At 40.8% G+C, this 24,464-nt stretch overlaps 2 protein-coding genes across 4 annotated transcripts in view; one reads left to right on the plus strand and one right to left on the minus strand.

Annotated features, from left to right (window-relative positions):
- Nucleotides 1–8,274, minus strand: part of apc2 (APC regulator of WNT signaling pathway 2) — a 46,359-nt gene extending 38,085 nt beyond the window's left edge. Inside the window, exon 1 of the mRNA XM_026194173.1 lies at nucleotides 8,001–8,274. The gene's annotated coding sequence lies outside the window, so the exon portion shown is untranslated. The remainder of the gene's footprint in view (nucleotides 1–8,000) is intronic.
- Nucleotides 8,275–13,312: 5,038 nt separating this feature from the next.
- diras1a (DIRAS family, GTP-binding RAS-like 1a) lies at nucleotides 13,313–24,014 on the plus strand. 3 transcript variants are annotated; one of them, XM_026142801.1, is made up of 4 exons: nucleotides 13,313–13,472; nucleotides 22,038–22,222; nucleotides 22,725–22,895; nucleotides 23,171–24,014. In XM_026142801.1, the coding sequence occupies exons 2-4, from the start codon at nucleotides 22,085–22,087 to the stop codon at nucleotides 23,459–23,461; spliced, it is 600 nt and encodes a 199-aa protein (XP_025998586.1). In that variant the 5' UTR covers nucleotides 13,313–13,472; nucleotides 22,038–22,084; the 3' UTR covers nucleotides 23,462–24,014. The 3 variants fall into 3 exon arrangements, with proteins under 3 accessions (XP_025998586.1, XP_025998588.1, XP_025998587.1); XM_026142803.1 differs by lacking the exon at nucleotides 13,313–13,472 and adding an exon at nucleotides 13,496–13,819; XM_026142802.1 differs by lacking the exon at nucleotides 13,313–13,472 and adding an exon at nucleotides 16,098–16,630.
- Nucleotides 24,015–24,464: the final 450 nt, after the last annotated feature.

Consider the following 24,464-nt stretch of genomic DNA (forward strand, 5'->3'; position numbering starts at 1 on the left):
TATTTTGAATCCAAGACGTCACACTTTGTGTTGTTCCTTGATTACTTTGGTTTCTTTGAGTGGAGACATTCAAATTATTGTAACTACACTATCACTAATATTCAATTTGTCACACACAGAGTTTGCCCACAAAAACAAACCAATACAGGTCGTAAGTATAGCAGTCTAAATGTGTGTGAAGGTCCCCAGACAGTACAGACCTGAGCTAGTGTGTGTGTGTGTGTGAGTGTGTGTGTGTGTGTGTGTGTGTGTGTGTGTGTGTGTTTCCCCATCAAAGTCCTCGCATATATGGTTATTCCCTTTAACAGGGTAACATGCTCATCTTCACCCCCCTCATTACCATGGTGACAGATTTGCATGGAGCGATGGCTCTTTCTGCCTCCCTTTTCATCTCACACACACACACACACACACACACACACACACACACGCACACACGCACACACGCACACACACACAGACACGCACTGCCGCAGTCAGTGCAAAGCACTGACTGCAGAAAGAGCTGCTCTGGAGAGGCAGGCCAATCATACAGAGAGTTAACGAGCGCTAACGGACCCCCTGTTAAAGGTACTGTTGCTATGGAAACAACTGATTCGATGCATGTGACCCCAATATGAGTCGACTGCATGAGATGAGAAAGGATGAAATAATCACAGTGAGTAGACAAACCTTTATTAAAAATACAACTAAACCAACAAAAAACTAAACACACACACACAGACACACACACACACACTAATCCAGTCTTGCTGGATTCGAGGAGAAGGCTGAAAGTCATTAACCTTCACAGAGGCCTGACAGGACTGATGATTGACTCGGAGAGAGAGAGATGCTAAAAGAAAATCCTGTGTCAGCATTTAGACCGCAAGAGAGGAAACAGAAGGAAAGGAGGAAGAAAGAAAGGACGTTTAAGAAAGACCAGTGAGAAAGACACAGAGTAAAGAAAGGAAAGATCAATGACGAATGAAAGACAATGGGAAAATCTAAAAGTCAAAGTCAACCAACCACGTAGTTTAAAAGCAAACACCGAATGATGGGAAATGAGAAACAAAAAGCTTAAAATTAAGCAAAACAGAAAGAAAGAAATACACAGTGAAAAAAATTACTAGAAAGACAAAAGGCAGAAAGAAAAAAACACAGAGTAAGAAAGAATGGAAGGATAAAGGAAAAAGAATAAAAAATAAAAACGATCAAATAACAAACAAACGCTGAAACCTGCTGACATGGTAAAAGCTGCAGCTCAAAAACACATGAATGAATTCAGATGTACGTCATAAATCTTCAGCATCTAAAGATTTCCAAACTGAGCCACTTCTGTCTTCACAACACCTGGAGGTGACTGAATGTGACAAAATGTTGCTGATTTTTTATGCTGCACGTAGGAGAGTGCAACATTACGAACACCAGCTGTCCCATTTTCTACAGAGGAAGCGTGTTTGTTAGCTTGTTTCAGTCTAAACAGCTGAAACAAAATAAATCATGTTGGTTTAATAATACAATCTGGTGCTGATTGAATATGCAACATAAAGTAGTTTTAATCCCGCAGAAAAACACTGACAGGATGCTGGCTCCATTTTCCTCCTCTTTCTTTCACCCTTTCTTTCATGCCTGGAGGATGCGGTTGCCACAGTAACCAGACAGTCCCAGAGGAGACAGAGATGTAGGGAGATGGAGGATGGGAGGATATGGGGGTGGAGCAGGTGGCAGGATTGATCGACTCTCACTTTGTTCACGAATATAAAAATAAAGCAGGTTACAAACCTCGAACTGGGACTTCATGAATAAAAACACATTTTACATCCAAGTGGGTCAAACTCACAGAGGGGAGATTTCTGCACAGAAAGTCTCATTGTTATATATTTACTTGAAATATATTTTACTGTGAAACACTGAAAACGAGTGCTGTTCAGGCCTCTTCAACCCTGATTATGTCTTTTTGATTAACTGTAGATACTTGATGCAAGAAACTGTTGGTTCTTTGTTTTAAATATATTATAAAAAGAGTTCTACATAAACTCATAAAAACACTAATAATAATAAGCCTTGCAGTAGTGCTTGTTGTGATTTGGTAAATAACAGATGACTGCAGTGATCGTTGTGTACGCAGCTCAATATCAGTCAAAACAATGACTGAGCTGCACTGATGCAGGTACTGGAGGCTGTGTATGCAGTGCATGATGTTAGTGTACATACTGTGCACCTGTTTAATGACAACAATGAGCTACAGCTAGCTCTTAAATACCTTCATGTTATGTTACTTATGTGTTATGCTAGTGCGCTATCATATGATTTAGTCCTATTGATCGCTTGATATAGTTTGATATATTTTTATGATTAATTAATTAATGACTCAACTGGATCTCAATTTAAAAATGTACCATTAGGTTATGAATATTAGAAAGTTATGTTGACACTGAAGGAATCACTGTTATCAAAAGTTCACCAGGCGAGGCACAGAGAAAGTTTAATAGATAAGAAGAAAAAATTTAATTTTTTATGTCTCTACCATAAAGGGAAGGATGTTTATCAAGTCCTAACAGCTACTAACTGTTAATAAAATGCTGCTCTGACCGGTTGATCAGCTTCAGGTTTGTCACGTGAGGCCTGGAGGAGGAACAGATGGATGGATGATGGATGAAAATTTTGCTCCAGCAAAGCGAGCGCCTCTTTATTAACCACAACAATCAGATACTTCCTGTCAGCAACACCAAACAGCTCTGCTGCTGCTGTTGTTGATGAAATGTGAGACTGAATGGTGGAGGCTGCTACGGAAGAATAAGCGTGAGAGTGAAAAGCATGGAAGCAGATGCTGATCGAAGAGGTGATTGATTTGATGACATAACAGTGAAGCAGTCAGTACAAACAGCTGCTCCTGTTGTGATGAGCAGACTCAGCGACAGGACGAGAGGACGTGTCAGCGAGCAATAACGCAGAAACACGTTCCTCCATCTTTGTTTTATGCTGCAGAAGTCGACCTCCTACAAATGACCTACATTCTCATGCAGGTGAAGCAAATACAGCAACGCAAAACCAGCTGAATGATGCAGCAAATAAATCTGCAGCACTGTTGATTAATCACATTTTTATGAATCTACTTTCATCTGAGCTCAATTTATTTGCGCATTTTGATAAAATTCTTCTTTTGGCTTTTCGTCCTTTTTCTCAAACTGCAAGAACATCTGGAATGCCATGAATCCAACGCTCAATCACAAAAAGTTCCCTCACTGAGAGCAAATAGCAGCAACAGCTTCAATCCCAAACAGATGATGGAATGAAGGTCAAAGGTCAGAGGTGACAGACTAAACTGATGCCCAGTCTGACAGAAAACACTAACCCCTACATAGCATAAGCTCCTCCTCCAACTTTCCAGCTCAGAGATCTGTCTGCGAGTCTCGCTGAGTCCGAGAAACAACGTTGCCAGAGGTCAGATGACCTTTTCCTCTGATTCAAGGAGGAAAATCAACAGAAATATGACAGAACGAAGAGGAAACAGACTGGACGTCAGTGCATGTGCACTGTGCTCATCAATAACAGTTTTGAGTGACTGTCTGAGAGCATATTTAAAGTAAACAGATAAAATCAGCTCTTCACTTTGAGCAAACCAGCTGATCAGCTCACTGATTTCCTTCCTTTGATGCTGGTTTCCCACAGAAAATTATTTTGTCACATTATTATGCAGGGATGCTGCCGTTTCATTAGACTTTTCTTTTGATTTGAAGTGGCAGGCGGCAAACCAGAAGTGGGAATAACCCTGTCATGTGACCTACTACAACAGGGTTACAAGCATAATGACTCTGAAAGGCGTTTCAGGCTAAAGGCCGTTCAGAATGATCAAACAAGATTATTCAAAAACAGCAATATGCAGTTATTTTGCTATTCACATGTAAAAATGAAAAATAGATGACTTTGGTGGAGGACACAGGCTCACCCGGCCTGGACCAGCAGTGTTTTTGACCACACAGCCCGTCTCACAAGGACGACTGCAGGAAGTCAGCGAGTGCAGGAGGGGAGTCTAGATGACAGTCGCAGCAGACTCTCAGGCCGCAGGCAGCCACACGGCGAGTGACAAAGAGCTGGAGCTGACATCCAACTGTTGTGTACTACAGAGAGCGCAGCGGGAAGAGACCACGATGCAGAGTCAAAAACAACGAGTAATACTCCGTCCATAGGTCACCGTGGCTTGAGCTGAACTAGACTGTGAGCGACTTTGAGCTTTCAGGCAGGGGCGAAAAAGCATTACTGTAATCATTATAATTAATCATTTGAAGTCAAAAGTCGAATTAGAGCTCAGCTCAAATTCTGGATATGAAATCTGTTTCCTTATAAGATCTTCAGCCCCTTTTTGCCACCTCTGTCTCTTTCTTGTCTGACAGTTATAGATCTGAAATGGATCTTTTTTATTATCTTAATCTTAATAGATTGTTTAATAAGAATGTTCAGCCTTCCATAACACTTTGGTCTTTAGTTGGTTCATTGTCTTTTAAACTAGTTCACTAAAATAAAATAAAACCCCTCATTTTGTGCATCCTGGGATTTGTAAAACCGTGAAAACAGAGTTCAGCATTTCACTGTAACTTGATGTGCAGCAGAGGCTTCCAGTACGTTTTCTCCTGGTTTATCGGTGTGTTACCTAACACAAACACTGTCATACCCACAACACATGAGGAGCCACTGGTGCAACACTTGGGTAACATAACAGGGGTTTCGTGCACTATAGCTCTGTTTTTGTGTCTTTTAAAGCCTCTGTTTATTTCCTGTAAATGAAAGCTCGATGTTTGTTTCCACTTTTTGGTTGGGGCCCGTGAGCTCGGATATCATGATGAGGACTTTATGATAATCTCTGCGTTCTGTTGTCTTACGTACAATTGGAGGAAAATATTTGGAAACAAATCAGAATTAAGAACATTAAAAAAAGAAAAGGTTCACACAGATTGTGAGACATCAGACTGCGTCTCCTCCTACAGAAGACTGAATGAGACTGACTACATCAACACTCGTGTATTTTGGACCGCTGTCTCTGTCTGCAGTGGTCCTTCTGTCTTTCTTAGTTTTCAGTGTTTTTCATATATTTGTTTATCTATTGATATCTGATCTATTATCTATTTCTGCTTGTATTTTCTGTCTGACTCTGACTCTCAGTCTCTAAACCGGGGGCATCATTGACCCCCTGAGGCTTCTTCACTAATCCTTCTATGCTTATTAAAAAAAGCTTCAGAATGGTCCTTTAAATGCAAACTGACAGCTTTGTTTTGTTATTTTCTGTATTTGAGCTACTTCAAAGTTTTCTTTATTCTCTTTATGTATTCATTTTTTACTGTGAAGGGTGTTTCTGAGCAAACAGAGATGTGAGACAGCAGAGGAGCTGCTGGGAGCCACACCCTCCATCTGTGCCAGCAGCCTCCATCACACTCACTATAACAAAGCTTCAGATCACCAGGAAAAGACGTCTACATACAGAACAAATCCCAGAAAACTGAAGGTACTGTCTCTGTTTCTCATGTGATCAGTCAAACCACTAAAGGGCAATAGCCCCACAGTTTCTCTCACATTATTCTCAATAATGTCTGTGAAGGTTCGCAGTCATCATGGTCGCTGTAGTCTAAGGAACTTGGAAAGAAAAGCGTCTGGACTTCTTTAAGTTTCTCTGAAGACGTTAAGAGAGAAGAAAATGATTCAAAATCCTGTAGAGCACAGCACAGAAATCTTATTAAGCTTGGGGTTTAACTGAGAGCAGTCATGCGCCTTTGTTAGGGTCTCAACAGAACCGTGGGCTGGCTTAAAAAACAACTTGAGTTTTGCTGTGATTTAATCAAAGGAAATATTTTTATGATGAAGGATTTGAAATTATTCATACAGTCAAAGCAGCTACTGAGGATGAGATTTTTACAATAGCTCTCATCATGTAATCCAGCTCTCTCTGATGATGAGGCTGGACACTGGAGAAGCAGAGCAGCTCCTGCAATCATCGCTGTAGAAGGATCACAGCACTGACAGCAGAGATTTATCTGTAAATGTAGAATAAATCCCGCCAGCAGTTTAATACTCACACAATACGTTTCTTAATTTTTTATTTGGTTGTTGTTATTCCTCATTATTCATCCAAAAGTTATAGACCCTCTTAAGCTCTGACCCACTACTGCACTTTGTACGCTTGGACTGATTACCACATGGGCAAATGGCCACATACCCAGCACCCTGCAGCCAGTGGAAGCCCACGACAGTTGTTGTATTTCAAATATTTGCATAAAGGGATTTTTGTTTGAATGTTTTCTAAATTGAACAATCTAAGGATTACGACAGAGGTCTAATATTAACTGTTACGGTGATAGTCGTGGAGCATTCAAGGACTACCTGAGACAAGGAAAGTGAGCTGCATCCTCTGACGTACGTGGAGGAAAACAATTCTTAACTGTGGATTAAATTTTGCTAACACATACAGGTGAGACTGCTTAACGAGTATTGTACTGTACATGGTGAATAAAGGACGTAACAATAATTTAACAGGACAAAAGGTAAGTATTACATGTTGTAATTGTGAGCTACCTCACATTTTCCTCTACAACTCTGTGCTTGGTACAAATACCAGACACCCTGTTTACAGAGTAGGCAGGTGGGCCTGTGGCAGGTTTGTGTTCAGGCTCGTGATAAACCGTGATCTCCTTTGTCCTTCCAGGGACACAGATATATACTATTCACTATCTCGATCGGTCTCCTCTTACTTACTGACCTACATCTGCCAAAACAGTATTGTCCCTAACGGTACCTTATTCTTATTCTTTCTATGTGTACATAAAGCTGCAAAGAATGTGGAACAATTACTTCTTCTGATGTTTGAACTTTCATTACATTTGATGTTTCTTATGTTTTTATACTGATTTTATATAATTTGCTATGTGTAATTTTAATAAATGTTAAAGGTCGTAAATACAACTCTGATTAAATGTCCGGCCTAAATTCACACGACAGCATTAAGGTGCCATGAAAGTACCTTTTTTTGCACCTTTTTTCATTCCTTTCAGAATTCTTTCCTGTATATTTCCTGTGAAATATTTTCCCTGAAATGCAAAACTTTCATTCAGTTTTATTAAGAAAAATAGCTCTGCTTTCACTCTTCTTTCTAAGGAAAGTTTAGGTGCTTTATTTATCAGAGCCTGGGCCTATTGATGCTCCCCTTTGCCCAATCCAGCTTGTTCAGTAATCCTGGACCCTCCCCTACACCACACAACAGAAAATACAAACCTACAGCAGCTGCACCCTTCATGTTCACCTTCTGCAGGCCTAATCAATGCAATAAATCATTCAGGAGCATGGCCTGCTTTTCTTCACCAATTCACAGATTATGCATGTGCATTAAAAGGAGCATATATGAAAAACAACCAACATAAAACTTCGATCTGACAGACATAAAAGCAGAAGCAGAGCAGCTCCAGAGGAACAATCACCACCACGTATTTTCTTAAAATCAGCACATTTCAATCACGATGAAGACAAACAATAAACAGAGAAACGCTGAAGAAAGCTGCGACAGCTCCAGCAGAATAAATGAATATTTAACAGAGTGGGGTGATGCATCCTTAACCAGTGAACCCAGTGAAACCAGCGCATACTGGGGGAGACTGCAGGAGACCTTCAAGGCCCAAAATGACCACCCAACTTAAAAAAACACCTCACAGTAAATTTCCATGTGACTCTCGGCAGAATGAATATCCATAGAGGATTTTCGATTTGATTTTTTGTTTTTACGATAAAACAGATATTTTTTCTACAGGACGCTTTCTTGTTATTCTTGAATCTGACCTCCTTTTTAGCTGCTGCTTCTCTGACGACATCTATGATTCATCAGCTCCTCCATCCTCCTCCATCCATCTGCATGCATGAAGGAGAAAATACAGCCCTCCCTTCCCTTCCCAACCCCATCACCTAATACCCCGCATGAATGATGGATGAAATGAAAACAGGGTGGAGGAAAACAAGAACATTAAAAATCCGACTCAAACCTGAAATCTCCGCCGCAGCTTTTAAAATCCGGACACATCAGCCTCCTCCCGTCTGACCTGCGCTCATCGGCGAGTCTCTTTATGTCTTTATCCGCTGCGTTTAGGAAGAGAACCACATCTAGTCGGACCGAACCGGGAGAGGACAGGAGGGTCGGTACGGTCGGAAAAAGCCAGATTATAAGGGAATGAGGGGTGAGATGGAAGCGACAAACCGAGGAGCGGTCGGTCCTTACCTCATGACTCTGAGACTCCGAGCAGAGCTGAAGATCACAGAGAGAAGAGAGAGAGGGAGAGAGAGGAGGGGGGGGGGGGGGGGGGGGGGAGGAGACAGAGTCGGGGGGGGGGGGGGGGGAGTTATATGGAAATAGAAAAAGGTTTTGTTAAAGACCGCTGAACTCAGTACAAAAGCAAATCATCCTTTTAAAGTTATCCTCACTGTTTACGCACAAATGAACAGACGCATCAGTCTGAGAGGGACACATGAATCACACCTCATTAAATGTGGCTAAAAACAGAGAAAGCTCAGATGATATTCAAATGCATGTGGAATAAAAAATATAAAGTCAAAGCAGTGAGACGGGATCCTTAAGGTGAAGACAAACACATTACATAAAAAAGGAATATCTTTTCATTCACTGTTTGAATCACAGCTGGTTTCTATATAAGTTTCCACTGTGTAAAGTTTTTGTGCTTTAAAGATTTAGTTTGATTGCTGAGAGGTTTTAGTTGTTTAGTTGATTATTTGTTGTGTTTGCGTCCTCCTGTGTTCTTGTTCTTCAGTGTAGTTTGTCTCTGTTCTTTAGGTTAGTTCCTGTTGTACTTTGGTAGCTTGTTGTCTCAGGTGTCCTCACCTATTTTTTGTTCCCCTTGTGTCTCCCATTCCCAGTCAGTCCTCACTGTATACGTAGTCCTGCCATTCATAGCTGTAGGTTTGCGTTTCCTGTGCTCCCTGTTTGCCTGTTCGTTGTGTTTTTTGGACTCTAATCAATTGGCTTTGTGTTTCATGGCTCCTGCCTCCTGTGTCTACAGTTATTGCACTCCACACACAACTAACGATGGCAGTTTAGGGAAATCAATCCAACAGCTGTTGGAAAAAAAAGTACACGTAAGACTGCAGAATTAATCAGCCCAACAAGCCAAACTTCACAGTTTCAGGACCAGCAGACTGAAAAACAGCTTTTTTCAGTGCAGCATCAGGCTGTTCAGTACTTACAACAGACCAATTACATGCTCACCACTGTGGAATATTCACCTTATGTGCAATAGCCCCAAACCTAAAACACCTCTGTTATGTCCATTTATTCCACTGCCCACCTGTGCCATCATTTGAGCTGGTATCATTAGATTTTTAATCTCATTTATTGTTTTATGTATGATAGAAGAAAATACAGGATATATATTTCTAGGAATTATATTTTATTCTTATTGTATAAATGTTTATCTTTGTATGCACCAAATACAGCAGTGCTTCTAATTTTGATGCATGTATGTTGTTGCTAATAATGACAATAAAACTTAATATATCTTAAACTTTGAGAATCCAGCTGGTCAGGAAAAGCTTACTCGGCTTACTTTATTGTTTCAAACATTACACATGTTCTTTGGTCTTTTTTTTCTTGATATGATTGTTGGTGTTGTTTCTGCATCATTATAATTTACATTACTCCACAGCTATCAGTGTTATTGACCAGTCGTGTTGTTGGGATATCAGGACTGGAAAAACATTAAACATTTAACCTAAACCAAAATCTTAAAACTGTAGATATAACTGTATAATTCAATAATTTACTCAAATGGTATTTAACCTAACTTATGGCTCTTAAAATATTAGTTTCTAACGGTAACTAAGCAGCAAGTAAAGACACAAATAACACTGAGAAAAAAATCAACTATACCTAGAAATAATAAATCAATGCTGACTTTTGTTTTAACACAGGACCACAGCCTCCCAGGTGGAATGAACCCAGTGATCTACCACAACCTGCTCCTCGCACATCACCTCAGCCGACTTCTGAAAGCGGCTTTAAAGTGTTTCTGTCAGAAACGCCTGAAGACAAGCAGCTCCTGCTGCAGTCTTTTCCTTCACAGCTGCAGCGTGATTTGAGAATGTGAGGAACGGGAGGTGCACTGATGCTTCTGCACCAAAATAACAAGAATGTTATATGAGAATGTCACACTGTTTATTATAATAATAATTTATTCATAACAAAATAATATTCCTCACATTCATTATGGAGGCTATGTGCTGTGCACAGCATATTTTAATGCAGTACTTGTGATTCATTCTGTTTCTTTAAATTAGAATTAATTAGTTTGTTGTGTTTAGTTCACTTTACAGTCAGGAACTGAATCTCTGCCACTTCCTCCTGCATCCTTTTCCTTCTTGTTCAGAGAAATGTTCACATTGGCTTTGATTGTAGACATTATTTAATAAATCCTTTTATCAGTTTACATGTGTAATTGTAAAGAGCTGATTTTCTTTAGAAACACCGCTAAGACTATAGTATTCTTGAAACCTGCCTCTCTGTCTAAATACAAAACCTAAATTTAGCTGCATTCAGGAAATATCTGATCAAACTGGGCAAAACCTCAAATGCATCAAACCAGTTTATCAAGAAAAACATTAATTTCCGATTATGAACAACAACAGTCAAAAAACTGATGAATATTGAAATTCACCTGGCTAAGTTTAGAATAATTATTAAACTGTTAACAGAATGTTTGACAGCCTAATTACCTTTGTTTCAGTATAGTAGACATTGACTCATTACCATCACATAAACGTTAGCTTTGCAGTGCTTCATCGTTCCCGCTAGAGGGAGATAAGTGACCGTGTTTCGATTTTACTTTATCCGGGTCTTTCCAACACATTCAGCATTTTTTTTTAAATCCATCCGTTCATCCGCAAAAAAAGGAAAAGAAAAGCAGAAGGCTAAGACCACACATTTTTTTAGCAGTCATTATCAGTAAAAAGCGATTTTAGCAACACAGTAGCATCCCCTGGCTGCAATATCAGTAATACAGACAATATAAATCAGCTGACTCTGACTTACAAACTGAGGGATACTGTGCACCCATCCACCACTTATACATATGCAACTTATCTGGATTTCCCCACCCAACCCTCCAGCTCTCCTGGCAAACACTGAGGGATTCCCAGCAAGCTGAGCGACAAAATCTCTCCAGTGTATCCTGAGTTTTCCCCGGCGTCTCCTCCCAGGGAGAGATGCCTGAAACACCTCACCTAGGAGATGCCCAGATGTCTACTGGGCTCCTTGCAAACCACCAAGCCCCTCACCCCATGTCTAATGGTGAGCGCAGACATCCTTCAGAAGCAACCCATTTAAAAAAGGTGCACATATACTTAAATTAATGATTAAATAATACTATGTATTCTTTGACAATAAATGATAGATGAATAATCAGCTGACTCTCCAATGCTTTATCATCGCTTTATGGATGATCAGGAGATAGGGGGGGGGGGGGGGGTTGCATCAGCATGTGATTGTGAGTAAGTTAGAAACTAATAAATGTGGCTTACAGTACAACGTGCTTTGAGTGCTCAGTTACAACAGAAAAAGGCTATCAGGAGTACCGATCCCTTTACTCCAGCTCCACCATCTTGGACTGCAGCTGCAGTCTTTTGTTCTCTGCAGCCTTGTAGCGGCAGCAGTTCTCCACCTGCTGGAGGGTCTTATTAGTCAGATCTGGAGCAGATTTCAAACTGTCATCAGCAGCTGCAGTTCAAGACACTGGAGATGGAGTTTGTAAAAGAGGCTTGAGACACATGAGTGATCTTTAGAAATGCCACAACAGTTTAACCTGCAGTCAGGGAAACACAAGACGAGGAGGACCGGAGCCAAGCTGGTTACTACAACTTTGAGAAAAAAAACGGAAACATTAGGAAATCAGTCACATTGTTGTCTCAGGTAGATAATAAAATTAAAGTAAGTCACAAAATATAATATTGCTCTGCCCAAATATAGTCTATTTGTGGGGAACAGTGGACTTGTTAGTCACAAAAGCTTTGTTACACTTCTTGATGGTCCTTTAAGAGTCTAAGTGGGACCATAACTTACAGAGTATCATCATGCTGTGTTCAGTAAGACTTCAAACTAACAATTAAGAGCATGAAGTCATCAGGAAAGCGCTTCCAGCCTCTTCACTTTTCCATGACGCAAAATTTAGATTGTAGCCTGTGATAACTCCAAACACTTACACATAACCATATCAATGTAAACACCAAGATGCAATCCCCAAACCTGCAAGCAACACATGCTTCATCTGTTATATCAGCAGCTCTTTGTCCTCATGCACCACGGGACAATAATCAATGCGATATCGATCACTCACTACTGAAGCCTCACTGTAACATTACGTAACATTACATTAGTCTGATTTGCATCTATTGTTTTCCTTTTGATGAAAGAAGGATCGAGATAATTGTTTTGAAGGAAAACCAAAACACAAAATGACTTTGGTACATTTGATCAGACGATCATGAGTCACACAACCCTAAACAGGGACATTTGATCACTAACAGGTACACAGCTTATATTACAGGCAGCCTGAACAGCCAATACTGCGTATTTCTAATGTAACCTGATAGGATTCAAGCGTGATTTTTACTTCTACTGTATTCTATTTATTCTGCTCATTGCATTTTTTCCTGTCGATGACGTGTCTGACTGACGCTAAAGGAGGTGAAGGTGAAGAAAAATGTATTTTTATTTTAGAGGAGGAGGATGAAAAGAAGACTTCCGGTTATTCTCAGCCTTCAACCTAAAAGCGCGTAATGCTTTGAAAATAGAAAAAAACACAATGAAAGTTATTTATTCACAGAAAGTTTTATAATCGTATTTATTATCGGTGATGTGTACGGGTGAGTGTAACGGGGGGAGTGCGGGGATTAAAAAAGCTAAAAATGTTCAAATTTGGGCGAGGAGGAAAAGAAGCCTTAATTTATTTACTGTCTCTTTTTTCACAGCAGAAAACCTCAAATCTGACGAATGTGCCTTAAAGGGTTACACAGCCAACTACTGAAGGTAACAATTGAAATCTTTAGCATGTTTTAGTGCTACCCATTTATCCTTGAGAATACAGATATTTGGTGTAGCGGATTTGAAGCTTTAAATAATATTGTATGCAGTCTGTAACTTCAGTAAGATCATCCGCAAGAGCCCTTTATTCTGAAAATCCATTCGAACGGAAGTCTTGTCCTGCCAGCGGAGTCGCGGAAGGAGGTGATGGAGGAGGGAGGAGAAGGAGGAGGAGGAGGAGGAGGAAGAGGAGGTCTGGTGTGCGCTGAGCAGCAGCAGCAGGTCTGATGATGGTGATGATGATGATGGTGATGATGATGGTGTGAGTCAGACAGCCGAGGATTCAGGCTGCTCACAGCCGCTCCGGAGTAGACAAACCCCGCAAACACACACACACTCACAGGGAACGACGGAGAGGATCCGCGGAGATAAGGTGAGTCCGCAGGCATCACACCCACACCCGCCACTGCGCTGACACTCACACCGGAAAAAAACAAACGCACCGTCAGCCGGGGAGGATGTCGGGCAGCAGCCGAGGAGCAGAGCTCCACGGCCGGTCTGATTTCACCACCCGGCTCGGTGCTGGTTTGACTGTATTCCAACAATCTGTGCGCGCGCGCATAGGTGTGCGCGTTCATATAATGGTTATAGACGCGCGTGCCCGACTACGCGCACGCCCGAGGAGCAGTCTTACTATTGAGTGCAGTCACAGTGATTAACATGATGTGAGGAGGTAATGACACCGAGGAGCTGCAGCTGATTGAGAGAACAAAGCTGCAGGTCAGTGTGTGTGTGTGTGTGTGTGTGTGTGTGTGTGTGTGTGTGTGTGTCGTGACAGTGTTTTATAGTCGTGAAATGCCATCACGAGCACAAAAAATAGTACCGTAAAAGCTGCTGTAGTGAAGATGCTTTTTGAGTTTTAACTTAAAGAACAGTCACACGGTGACCGAAATGTGGTGCAAGTCTCAGAACAGAATGATCAGCAGCCCAGCCTTATCATACTCAGTGATGGAAGTCATCATCATTGATAAATGGTATTTGAGTCAAGTATACTTTAGTTAGCCACCTTTATAGTTAAGAAATAGTGAACTGCATTTAGTAATGATCAGTATTTAGATAATAACTGGTTTGGAGAACACATCCAGATTGGGTTCATACTCAGAGTGCATATGTAGGCAGGGAGCAGGCAGTAAATACAGTAGCTTGTTTTAGTGTCTTAACAGCTAATGAAATCATAATCAATACTGTTTATCAATGATTGATGTAACCTTTTTGTGTCATTAGTTTGTGCAAGAAAAATGACTTTGTGAACTATATGTTGCATTATGTGTGATGTCATAGCTAACACGAGAAGTCAACAGTTGCACTGAGATGATATTTACACAGATAGTATTTTGATTTTTATTACATGTTAGTTAAACGATTACCAAACTCACTGAGTCCCAGAATGATTTACTGCTCTTTAGTCAAAGCCGTTGCTGTCTTAGGGATAAACTCAAGTTTTCCTTTAGTGTCGGCGCTGTGACGCGCATGTGACGTCATTAGCCATTTCCGGGTCAGATGCTTCTTCAAGTTCCCAAAAGCAAACAGAGGCAGAGGCGCCTCTGAGAGTTAGAAAAGGTCCAAAGTCTGACATAAAATGGTCAGCGTGGCTGTTCATAAAGGTGTTCAAGTGTCCACGGAAAAGGATTTATGAGGTTTAGTGGAGTTTAGATAACTATCTGGTGTCTGGATGACACTATACTAAATACTACATCTACCCTATAACTTTGGATGTGAGCACAGACAGGAAAAAGAAGTGAACAGCATGCACATCTGGTGGCTTAGAGGGTTGAACCAGTCACATAGAGAACCATTGCCAAACGAATGCAAACACATTAACACAGGTAAGATAAGCGTTCGGTTCTTCTCATCATTCCTGATCTGGAGAGAGGAATGTCATCATATGGCATCGAAAACTTTAGCCAGAAGAACATTTGGGATGAGCCCATGCACAGCTGGAGGTTAGTTATTACTATGTTGCTGCATGGTTTGGATATTCGCAGTGAAAAATATAATTCGCAGTTTGCAGTTTGGCAGGAGTCACAAAGATACACTTCAGACCTCATTGCTCTCACTTCTCATTCACTTTGAATGAGTTGACGTCACGTGTTTCTGCTCCATGTGGCTGTTAGCCAATGACAGGCTCACCTGTGCAGTTGAAGAAGCTGATTTTCAGTCTGTCGTTTTCAAACAGTTACAGCAACTAGCTGGGATAATGCTAACTGCTGATCAAAGCTTGGCTAACGTGCTCTGTGATAATTAGTTACTCGTGCTGTGATGATTGTGGCGGCATAGACCACATTAAACATGAGGAACACCAAACATTAAAGCAAAGCATAAGAAATCTTAGTTGGCCTGAGACTGATTCTTCTCTGAAGTGTTCGATTGTTTGGCGTTCAGGATGCTGCGTGCTGCCATTAACAGTGCATATAAAAAGCTTTGGAAGTAAGTGAAGTGTCAGCGCTGTGTGCCTGAGATGAGTGTATGAGTATCCATATCAATATAAAAGGACAAATGTAGCTTCCGGGTCTGAAAAATGAAGCCAACACAGATGTGCAGATGTGTTCTTCTTAATGGCCACCAGTGGGCGATGGTTGTGGTCCATGGCAAAAACACAGCGATACACCGACTGTAGTGTTTGAAACTTTTGGCTTTATTTAGTCAATATGATGGATCTTACTCTGGAATGTATCTTACTCTTTTTGTATTTTTGTATTAATAGTCCAGTTATAACATTGATCATCCTCTTACTTATCCTCATATTTAAAAGCCAAAAACAAATTAAAATTAAAAAATAAGTAAGTGGAAATGCAGCGAGGAGCCTCCTTAAGAAATGAGCCAGCTGAGGTGGCTCTGAATGGGATGCCTCTTGTGTGCCTGCTCAGAGACCTCGGGGACAGACCCAGGATACGCTGAAGTGATTATGCCCTGTGGCTGACTTGGGATTGCCTCAGTATCCCTGGAAGACCTGGAGGAGATGGCAGAGGGAGGAAGATCTCTACTTAGACTGCTCCAACCTCCAGCTGGATAAAGAATAGAAAATGGATCGATTAAAGGCTGGAAACAGAAAAGAAACAAACTCACATCTGAGAAGCAGGAGCATTTGGATGCTTTTAGAGGAGAATGTGTGTTTTTTAAAATCCACTTCTTAATCAAATCCTAAAATTTTGATCTGGCAAGCAGACAGGCACAAGTATTTAGTGACACAAGTAGAAGGAAAAAGTACAGTACTGAAATATGAGTTATTTGCATTTTTGTACTCCTCAGTCTGCTGCAAGCTTCCTGTTGAACCGGTATACTCGCTTCCCACATGTTCACGCCTCAAAATCAGATTTTATCTGAAAAGCTTTCAGTTTACGATTCATTCAGATGTTATTCTCCACAAACATCTCAGAGAGTTAACAGCAACTCCAACTCATCTCCAGGAAGAAGTGGCTTTCTGAATCACATTCAGCTCTTTGCTGCAGGATATTAAACACTGAGATTTTCAACAGAGTGTGAATGATGTGAGGAGTTCAGCTGGAGGTGTGAAACTGCAGCAACCTCAGTGTAAGTGTGAGTACTTGGATTTCTCACGATGTGGGGACATGAATGAGTTCATGCAGTCACATTGTGGTGACGCTTCTCTTTTTAGAGAAAAAATAACATTTCTATACCGCCAGTTGTTACATTTTAGAATGAAGACTTCAAGGTTCTGTTAACTCTTCAGGAAGTGACTGAGTGTTACGCGATAAAATGCGTGTGTGAACTTTGTGCTATTTTTTTCAGGTCACACCTTCTTATTTTAGACAGGAGGGAAATTACATAACGTGTTAATAATTTCATGTTTCGGGTTCGTTGTAATCCTTCATTAAATCCTGTGAAGTTTCATTTAAATCACCAAAGCTATAGAAGAAATAGACGAAAACTATTAATAGAATGTCTTATATTAACACACAGTAAGGCACAAAGGGGAAAGGTTTGAATGTGGTAAGAAAAAATGGAAAAACAATAAGAAAGGACCCACAGCTTCCTCCCACAGTCAGAAATGGTTGTTCAGTTAACCCATGATTCTAAACATGCTGTAGGTGTGGATGTGAGTGTGAACAGCCCTGTGACGAACTGGCGAGCTGTCCTAGGTGTACCCTGTCTCTTGCCAGGCCCCCACCCACCCGATCCTGAATTGGATAAGAAAAATGGATGGATTTAAGGATGGGGAAAAATAAACAAATACAGAAAAAAGAAAGAAAAAGGACACAATGTGTCACAAGAATCTTAATATATACATTTAATCTCTCTGTTTGCCAACTCATTCTAAACAGTCAGGAGGTGAGAAACCAAACTTGGCACAGAGTCTGCACACGCCCCCTGTAGGTTCTCATCTATATCAGTTATTATGCTGCTATCGTGTCGTCTTAGCAACCAACTAGCAATAGGCTAAAATGGACTGTTTTTAGCATTTACACACCTATAATAGCTAAAAAAAAAGAATGCTATCATTTTAATTTCACAACACTAACATTCATATAACTCTGCAATATCTAAATAATACATGATATATTATAATATTGTCATGTTGCCTAGCAACCATCTAGCAATAGGCTTGAATTCATGAAAGGTGACACCCTATAGCAGCCAACAGCATGAACAGGCTAAACAATGCTGCTAACAATACTACAAAAAATAGCATTAATACTATTCTAAAATGTTGATGTAATGTTAATATTAATCACTTCATTAAAATTTCTGTAAAAAGTTAAAGTTACTGGGTAAGGTTGTGGTTTACGTTAAAATTCACCCTTTCAAACCAGTAACTCAGCTTGTTTAAAATTTATGAGTGAAACTAACAGACCGATGTCACACTGTGTTCACATTGTGCCTGACTGAGCGATGCAGGTGGCTTTGATAAAACTGCATTTTTTATACGGCCTGATACAAACTCAACTTTAGCTCGACACAATAAAAAGAGGGAGGCTCCACCTTGAGTCTTTTTTCAACTCTTACATTTTGAAAGTTAAATATTTATTGAGTTAAATTCTTAAAGAAGCAGGCCACTAAAGCAGCAAAGTAATATTTCAGAAATCCTGAGGCATCTGTAGAAACTTCCTAGCTGGATGATATGCTGGCTGGATATAAGCTCCTCAGTGCACCCGAGGGCATCCTGATCAACCACCTCAGCGACTTCCTTTTTAGTGGCTCTAGGCTGAGCAAAATAACAGTTAGGAGCATGAAGTGGGCAAGTCCCAGTCTAAACTTAGCTCAAAGGCAGTTCAATGAAAATCTCTATCATTTTGAGTAAAGAGTGTTTTTTTCCTCATACCTTAGAGGTAGAGCTGGGCGATATGAGATTTTTTCATATCACGATATGTTTTTTTCATTTCAGGCGATAACGATATCTATCACGATATAAGCCAAATAACTATATTTGTAAGATTTAAATGTGCCGTTGCTCACAAGTAAAATGTGAAATAATCAGCAGCTTGTTTTTATTTAAATATTTATTTCCCATAATAAGTTCAACAGGGTAGATGTACTTAAGGAACATGAGACTTTTTCAGATAAATAAAGGCAAATATTGTAAACTACACAAAAGGCAGCTGCTAAAGCGTTTAAGTTTCAAAATAGAACAAACGAAACAGACTAAATTGTCAATTCCACTTAGAAACAAAATATTAATTCTAAAAATAAATCTTAGTTTGTTTTACAGAATAACAGACAAAACTGACTAACTTTTGTCAATATCAAATAAACTGAGAACTAAAAGGAAATTCTCAATCTCTCCTTGTTGTATAGCTGAGCTTTTCAAACAGTTTTAACAGTTACTTTAGTCTGACAAAAGCCGAATGACGAATTAGCGCTTCCAGTCAGAGACTGAGGCTACGTCCACACGTACACGGGTATTTTTGAAAACGGAGATTTTCGGTTTTCGTTTTAAAAAATAATCCCGTCCACACATAAAGGCAGAAATGAAGGAAAACGCTGCTATGAACATGCCAAAGCAGCAGGTGGCGCTAGATTCCTAACCGTGCAGAAATGTTGGCCAATCAGAAGTCTAGAAGCCTCGGTGGGAAAAAGTAAACAAAGCTGGGGCATAGAAGCAGAACCGAGTCGTATGTGTGGAGGGACAGTAACTGTGTGTATATGTAAGCATTTAAACACTGCAGAGAGTAGAATTAACAGTATTGTAGAAATTCATTTCACCGAAACAATAACGTGGCGCACAGTGTGACGCATGCACCAGTTTATTGTATTTCCAGACTTGATTTCGGCACAATTTACAGTGCAGCTACTCTGTTTTTTGTCAGACTTGAAATAGCCGAAATACCTTCACACTACGGAACTTCTTTGGCTCTTCCGTTCGACAATCTCTCCGGCATTGGAACCATCATCTGTTTTCTCTTCGGTCACGCTCGGTTGATTTCTCTAGTCGGCACACTCATTTCCTCCATTATGCGCTGGCTGCTTCCCAAACAAACACACGTGCGGCTTGGCACTTGTGCTGTACGTAACAAGTCACGCGACGTGACGCTGCGGCTGTGATTGGTTCGGCTCTGCGCTACTTAATTTGGATTGGCTGACCTTTTTTTATTTATTTTTTTTTTTTATTTTAAGAGGACAAGAGAGGCGAGGTCTATCGCGATAGCTTAATTTCTCTATCGAGTAAAAGTTATATCGCGATACATATCGTTATCGTTCTATCGCCCAGCTCTACTTAGAGGGTTACCTCAGCAGCTGGAGCTTGGAGTGAGAAAGAATCGACTTTTTCTGCTGGAGAACAATGGCCTTAGACTGAAAGAGCTGACTTTCATCAGTGCATGCTGTCATTTGTGTTCATCTGCAAAAACGGACGCACCTCAACTTCGCCCTGAGATCCTCTCCATGACTATGATAAAACAGGATGACGGATTATGAACGAGGCTGTGGATAGAGTTTTGTGTTTATTGTGTGTTGGCCCATCAGAGGGCGTAATCCACCAAATAACTTGACTTTTGCCTGTTATAGAAGATTTTTCTTTATCAGTCTGATCGATTGGTGAGCTGAGCAGAGTGGAATAATCTTTTTAAGCACAACTTATACGATAAAAATAATTTTTATCGTTCTTGCTTCGTCTCCATTTAAAGCAGGCCTGCACTGTCAGTAGCAATGACAGTAATAATTAGAATAATGAAATTCATATCCTGGTCTCACATTGGTCTGTTTTTTTTAGATTCTGCGTCTGCAGCTCTGATGCTGCTGCTTTAGTTGGAGGTGTTTTCCCTGCTGCCTGCCTCCGCGCAGGAAGTGACATCAAGTGATGTGGGCAGGCAGGTTACCTTGACAACAGCCCTGCTGGTGCCGATGACATGTTTGCTCTCCTCTCTCAGTGCCGTCACCACGGCGACTGGAAACACACTCTCTCTCTTTATCACACACACACACACACACACACACACACACACACACACACACACACACACACACACACACACAGTACATTGAGATGCTGCCATGGTTATATCCAGAAGCACAATGGAAGCTATCATGAGGCAGGTGTATGTGTGATGCTCGTCATGCTGATGGATTAACGAGGTGGTGATTGGCTGGTGGTCTGAATCTGTGGCAGAGATAAGGAGGTGGTGACGTTGGTGAGGAGGAGAAGGAGCTCCCTTTAGATTCGCTGTTGTCTTTCCTTCTCTGGGGTTTGTTTTCAGCTCTCCTCTTTAACGACATGGAAAAGTGTCATTTGTGCACGTTAGTCATTCTGAAGGGGTGGAGGGAGGCCCACAGCCTGGAAATCCTGAAATTACTTAAATTTGCCTGTATGTATTTGTACTGTTTCAAGTGATTAAACCAATAATGAAAGTAAGTACTAAAGAAAAACCAAAAAGAAAAATTCTACATTTTTCAGTCATTTCAATGATTTTTCAATAATTTAAAGTCCGGTCATTGTACCTGATCATTTTTAGAGGAGTGTTTTTTCTTTGTGAACTTGCGTAACAGTTACCTTTGAATTATTTAGACACAAAAAGGGACCTAACTTAAGGGATGACAACTTAGCAAAGGACCAGTTTTAATTGTTGGTTATTACCAGCATGTCACAAAAACACATCATTTGTTTCAAATTCTTCAGTTAGAAAGGAATACAATAGAGTAGAATAGCCCTTTATTGTCACTGCATATATACAACGAAAGTGTTGAATCTCTAAATGCAAAAGGTAACACAAATAGATGTAAGATAGTAGTTTTGCACCAGCAAAGTGATTCCGAGGGCTTTTAGCTAAAACTTGCCATGTCTTGGCATTTTTTGTCAGTCTTGTGTTGTGAACAAAAATAGTTGAAAATTGAACAAAATTGGCCTGAAAAACTATCTACATCCGATGAACAGCATCCGAAAGTCCTGTCCTTAAGAAATAGGAAAAAAGCAGCTAAGACCTGACACAGGACATGACAGACGCATCTGACCCTCGATCCATCGACTGTTCGCCAAAGATTCATCAGATATGGTCTCTGTGGAAGTCTGGCTGTCAACGAGACATCGTTAAAGAGGTGAAACAGGAAGAAAAGGCCGAGGTATACCAAATTACACAAGACTGGACTGAAAACAAGTTGTATAGAGTGATGAATCTAAATTGAATTCATTGGCCATCAAATAACTGTCGACAGGCACGTGTAAAACTCGGTGTGGGTGAGCTGTAAGGTGTAAAGCTTTAACAAAACTAAATAAAGTGTTCTTATAAAGGTGAGATGAGCTACACGAGGCACAAGCAAAGCTGGGCTTTTTACTATCTTGTACCTTAGGTGGACCTGGAAGGTGCTCTGCTACCTTCATGGACACCTAGGGAAACAGAGTAGTTGTCCACACTTCACTTTTAGCCCCACACTTCAAATGAATGCAATGTTTAAGGTGATATAATGTGCAGGACATCGTTTTGACCCTTTCATTTTGATCCAGTCGTATTAAATAATCCAGCTTATGTTCTTGTCCTGTCTTCTTTAGCTTACAGATCGTAGAGCCAGAGAAGCAGGTGAACTGTAGTTCCCAGAATGCCAGAGCAGAGTAATGACTACCGGGTGGTGGTGTTCGGTGCCGGCGGGGTGGGGAAGAGCTCGCTGGTGCTTCGGTTCGTGAAAGGCACCTTCAGAGACACCTACATCCCCACAGTCGAGGACACCTACAGACAGGTGGGGCTCTTGAGCATCTTCACGCATGATCAGAAAGTTTGGCTGTAAAAGTTTCTAATACCATGAATGAACTGTGCATACATTTAAGGTTTCTGCAATTACTAACACAGAGTGAGCCCCAACCATGCCATAGCTTTGCCAAACATCACCCACATCGTTTAGTGTTATTTGGGCTCTATTCAGTCTTCACAGCAAACTATTAAGTGCACCAGGTCTTGACCAAAATTGGCTCAAGTTTGATGTAGAATACTTTTGCTATATTTGGCTTAGAACCATTTTATGAATTATCATAAGGCCATCAGCACTGATTCATTGCTATCTGGGGCATCTCAGATAAGAAGCAGAAAAAGCTGGTTGGCTGAAGCAGTTAAAAAGAAACTGACACTTGCGTCTGGATAATGTTTCCTTCCACACTGCAGTAACAGAAATGTGTAAACGAAACCCTCCTATCAAATCTGCTGTCACTGTTAATACCTGACATCAGTGCCTGTCATCCCTGCAGGTGATCAGCTGTGATAAGAGCGTCTGCACGCTGGAGATTACTGACACAACAGGAAGTCACCAGTTTCCCGCCATGCAGCGTCTGTCTATCTCCAGAGGCCATGCCTTCATCCTAGTGTACTCCATCACCAGCCGCCAGTCACTGGAGGAGCTCAAACCCATCTATCAACAGGTCACACTCTGCAGATTAATTGCACCACTGCACATTAAACTCACAAAAATCTTTCAGAAACTTTGGTTTTCCAACGCCATTGTTATCACAGATGTTGAAGCACACACCAAACACACACCTCCACAGATGATACCGTCAGTCTGGTGGTGCAGAAACAAAGTGAAAAATGCCTCAGTGATATGCAGTTCACTGCAGAAGTCATGCTCAGGACTGACAGCTTCATCTTTGATGACCTAATGTTTAGTCCTAACTGATGTTATCTCATGCCCATTTAGGTTTTGGCCATTAAAGGCAGCGTGGAATCCATTCCCATCATGCTTGTGGGCAACAAAAGCGATGAAACGGCTCAGCGTGAGGTGGAGATGAAGGAAGGTGAGGCTCAGGCGGCTGCCTGGAAGTGTGCCTTCATGGAGACGTCGGCCAAGACGAACACCAACGTCAAGGAACTGTTCCAGGAGTTGCTGGCCCTAGAGAAGAAGCGGGACATGAGCCTGAGCATCGACGGGAAACGGTCGGGAAAACAGAAACGAGCTGACAAGCTGAAGGGAAAGTGCAGTGTCATGTAGAGCAGCTGGCAGCTGCAGAGGACTCACTCCAAAGGACTCACAGACTTTAGAGTCTGTCTGAATGCTAGAGCCCAAATGAACAAAATGACTAATAACTTAAAATGGAATCTGGAATATTTGAATATTTATATCAAGACCTCGGGCTCCTGCTACACCTGACATGGATTGTGTTTATGGTCTAAACTATTTGTAAAAAAAGCAAACAAAAAACTTTTTACACACTCAACTAACTCCTGCCACTATTAACAATTACATGAAAGAGTAAGGAGTACTTCACTAATGTCATTGTAAATGTTGAGCCAAAAATCAGATTATGGTTAAGCTCGAGTTTGTTCCAGCAGTTCCTACAGGACCAACCCAACTGGTCCTGACAGCTTTATTTTAGAGATGATCTTATTTTCAGCTCATTATGTTTCTGGGACTCGACAACATTAGACTTGCATGATTCTTAGTTCACAGAAACTCATTGTATACTGGCCCTTTATAGAGCCCCTCAGTTCTGTCTAAAACCAGCTCTCTCCTCCATGGTTTGTAAAGGTCCCTTTCTCTCCGAGTCCTTTGTGTGAATTGGCCCACTGTTGGAAGCCTGCCGAGGGGCAGCATGCAATGCTTGTGTGCAGATGACTGTGTAAACAAAAAGAAAACAGTTAAAACCCAAACACACACACAAACAACAACCTAGGGTGGACTTAAAGGACTATAGCCTTCACAGGGTCACCTGTGCAGCCAGGTGAGCTATAGTGGTACCCTGGATATCAATTAATTTAACATGACCTCCTACAACACAAGATGGTACATCTCAAGGAGTTTATCCCAATAAATACATGTTCAAATGTTTATGTAACAAAGTAAGAAAAAGCAGAGTAGTTCCTGTGTAAGATTTTATTTTTCGGCATGCTGCTTAAAATAGTGGAAATAAAACCAGCGCAGCAGGCTTCACACTTAAGCTAAGTTTAAGTACACAACCAGAAAGCACTAGTTTTTAAAATCTAACAGTTATTAA

This window comes from Astatotilapia calliptera, chromosome 15 (assembly GCF_900246225.1).
Source record: "Astatotilapia calliptera chromosome 15, fAstCal1.2, whole genome shotgun sequence".
Classification (NCBI taxonomy): Eukaryota; Metazoa; Chordata; class Actinopteri; order Cichliformes; family Cichlidae; genus Astatotilapia; species Astatotilapia calliptera.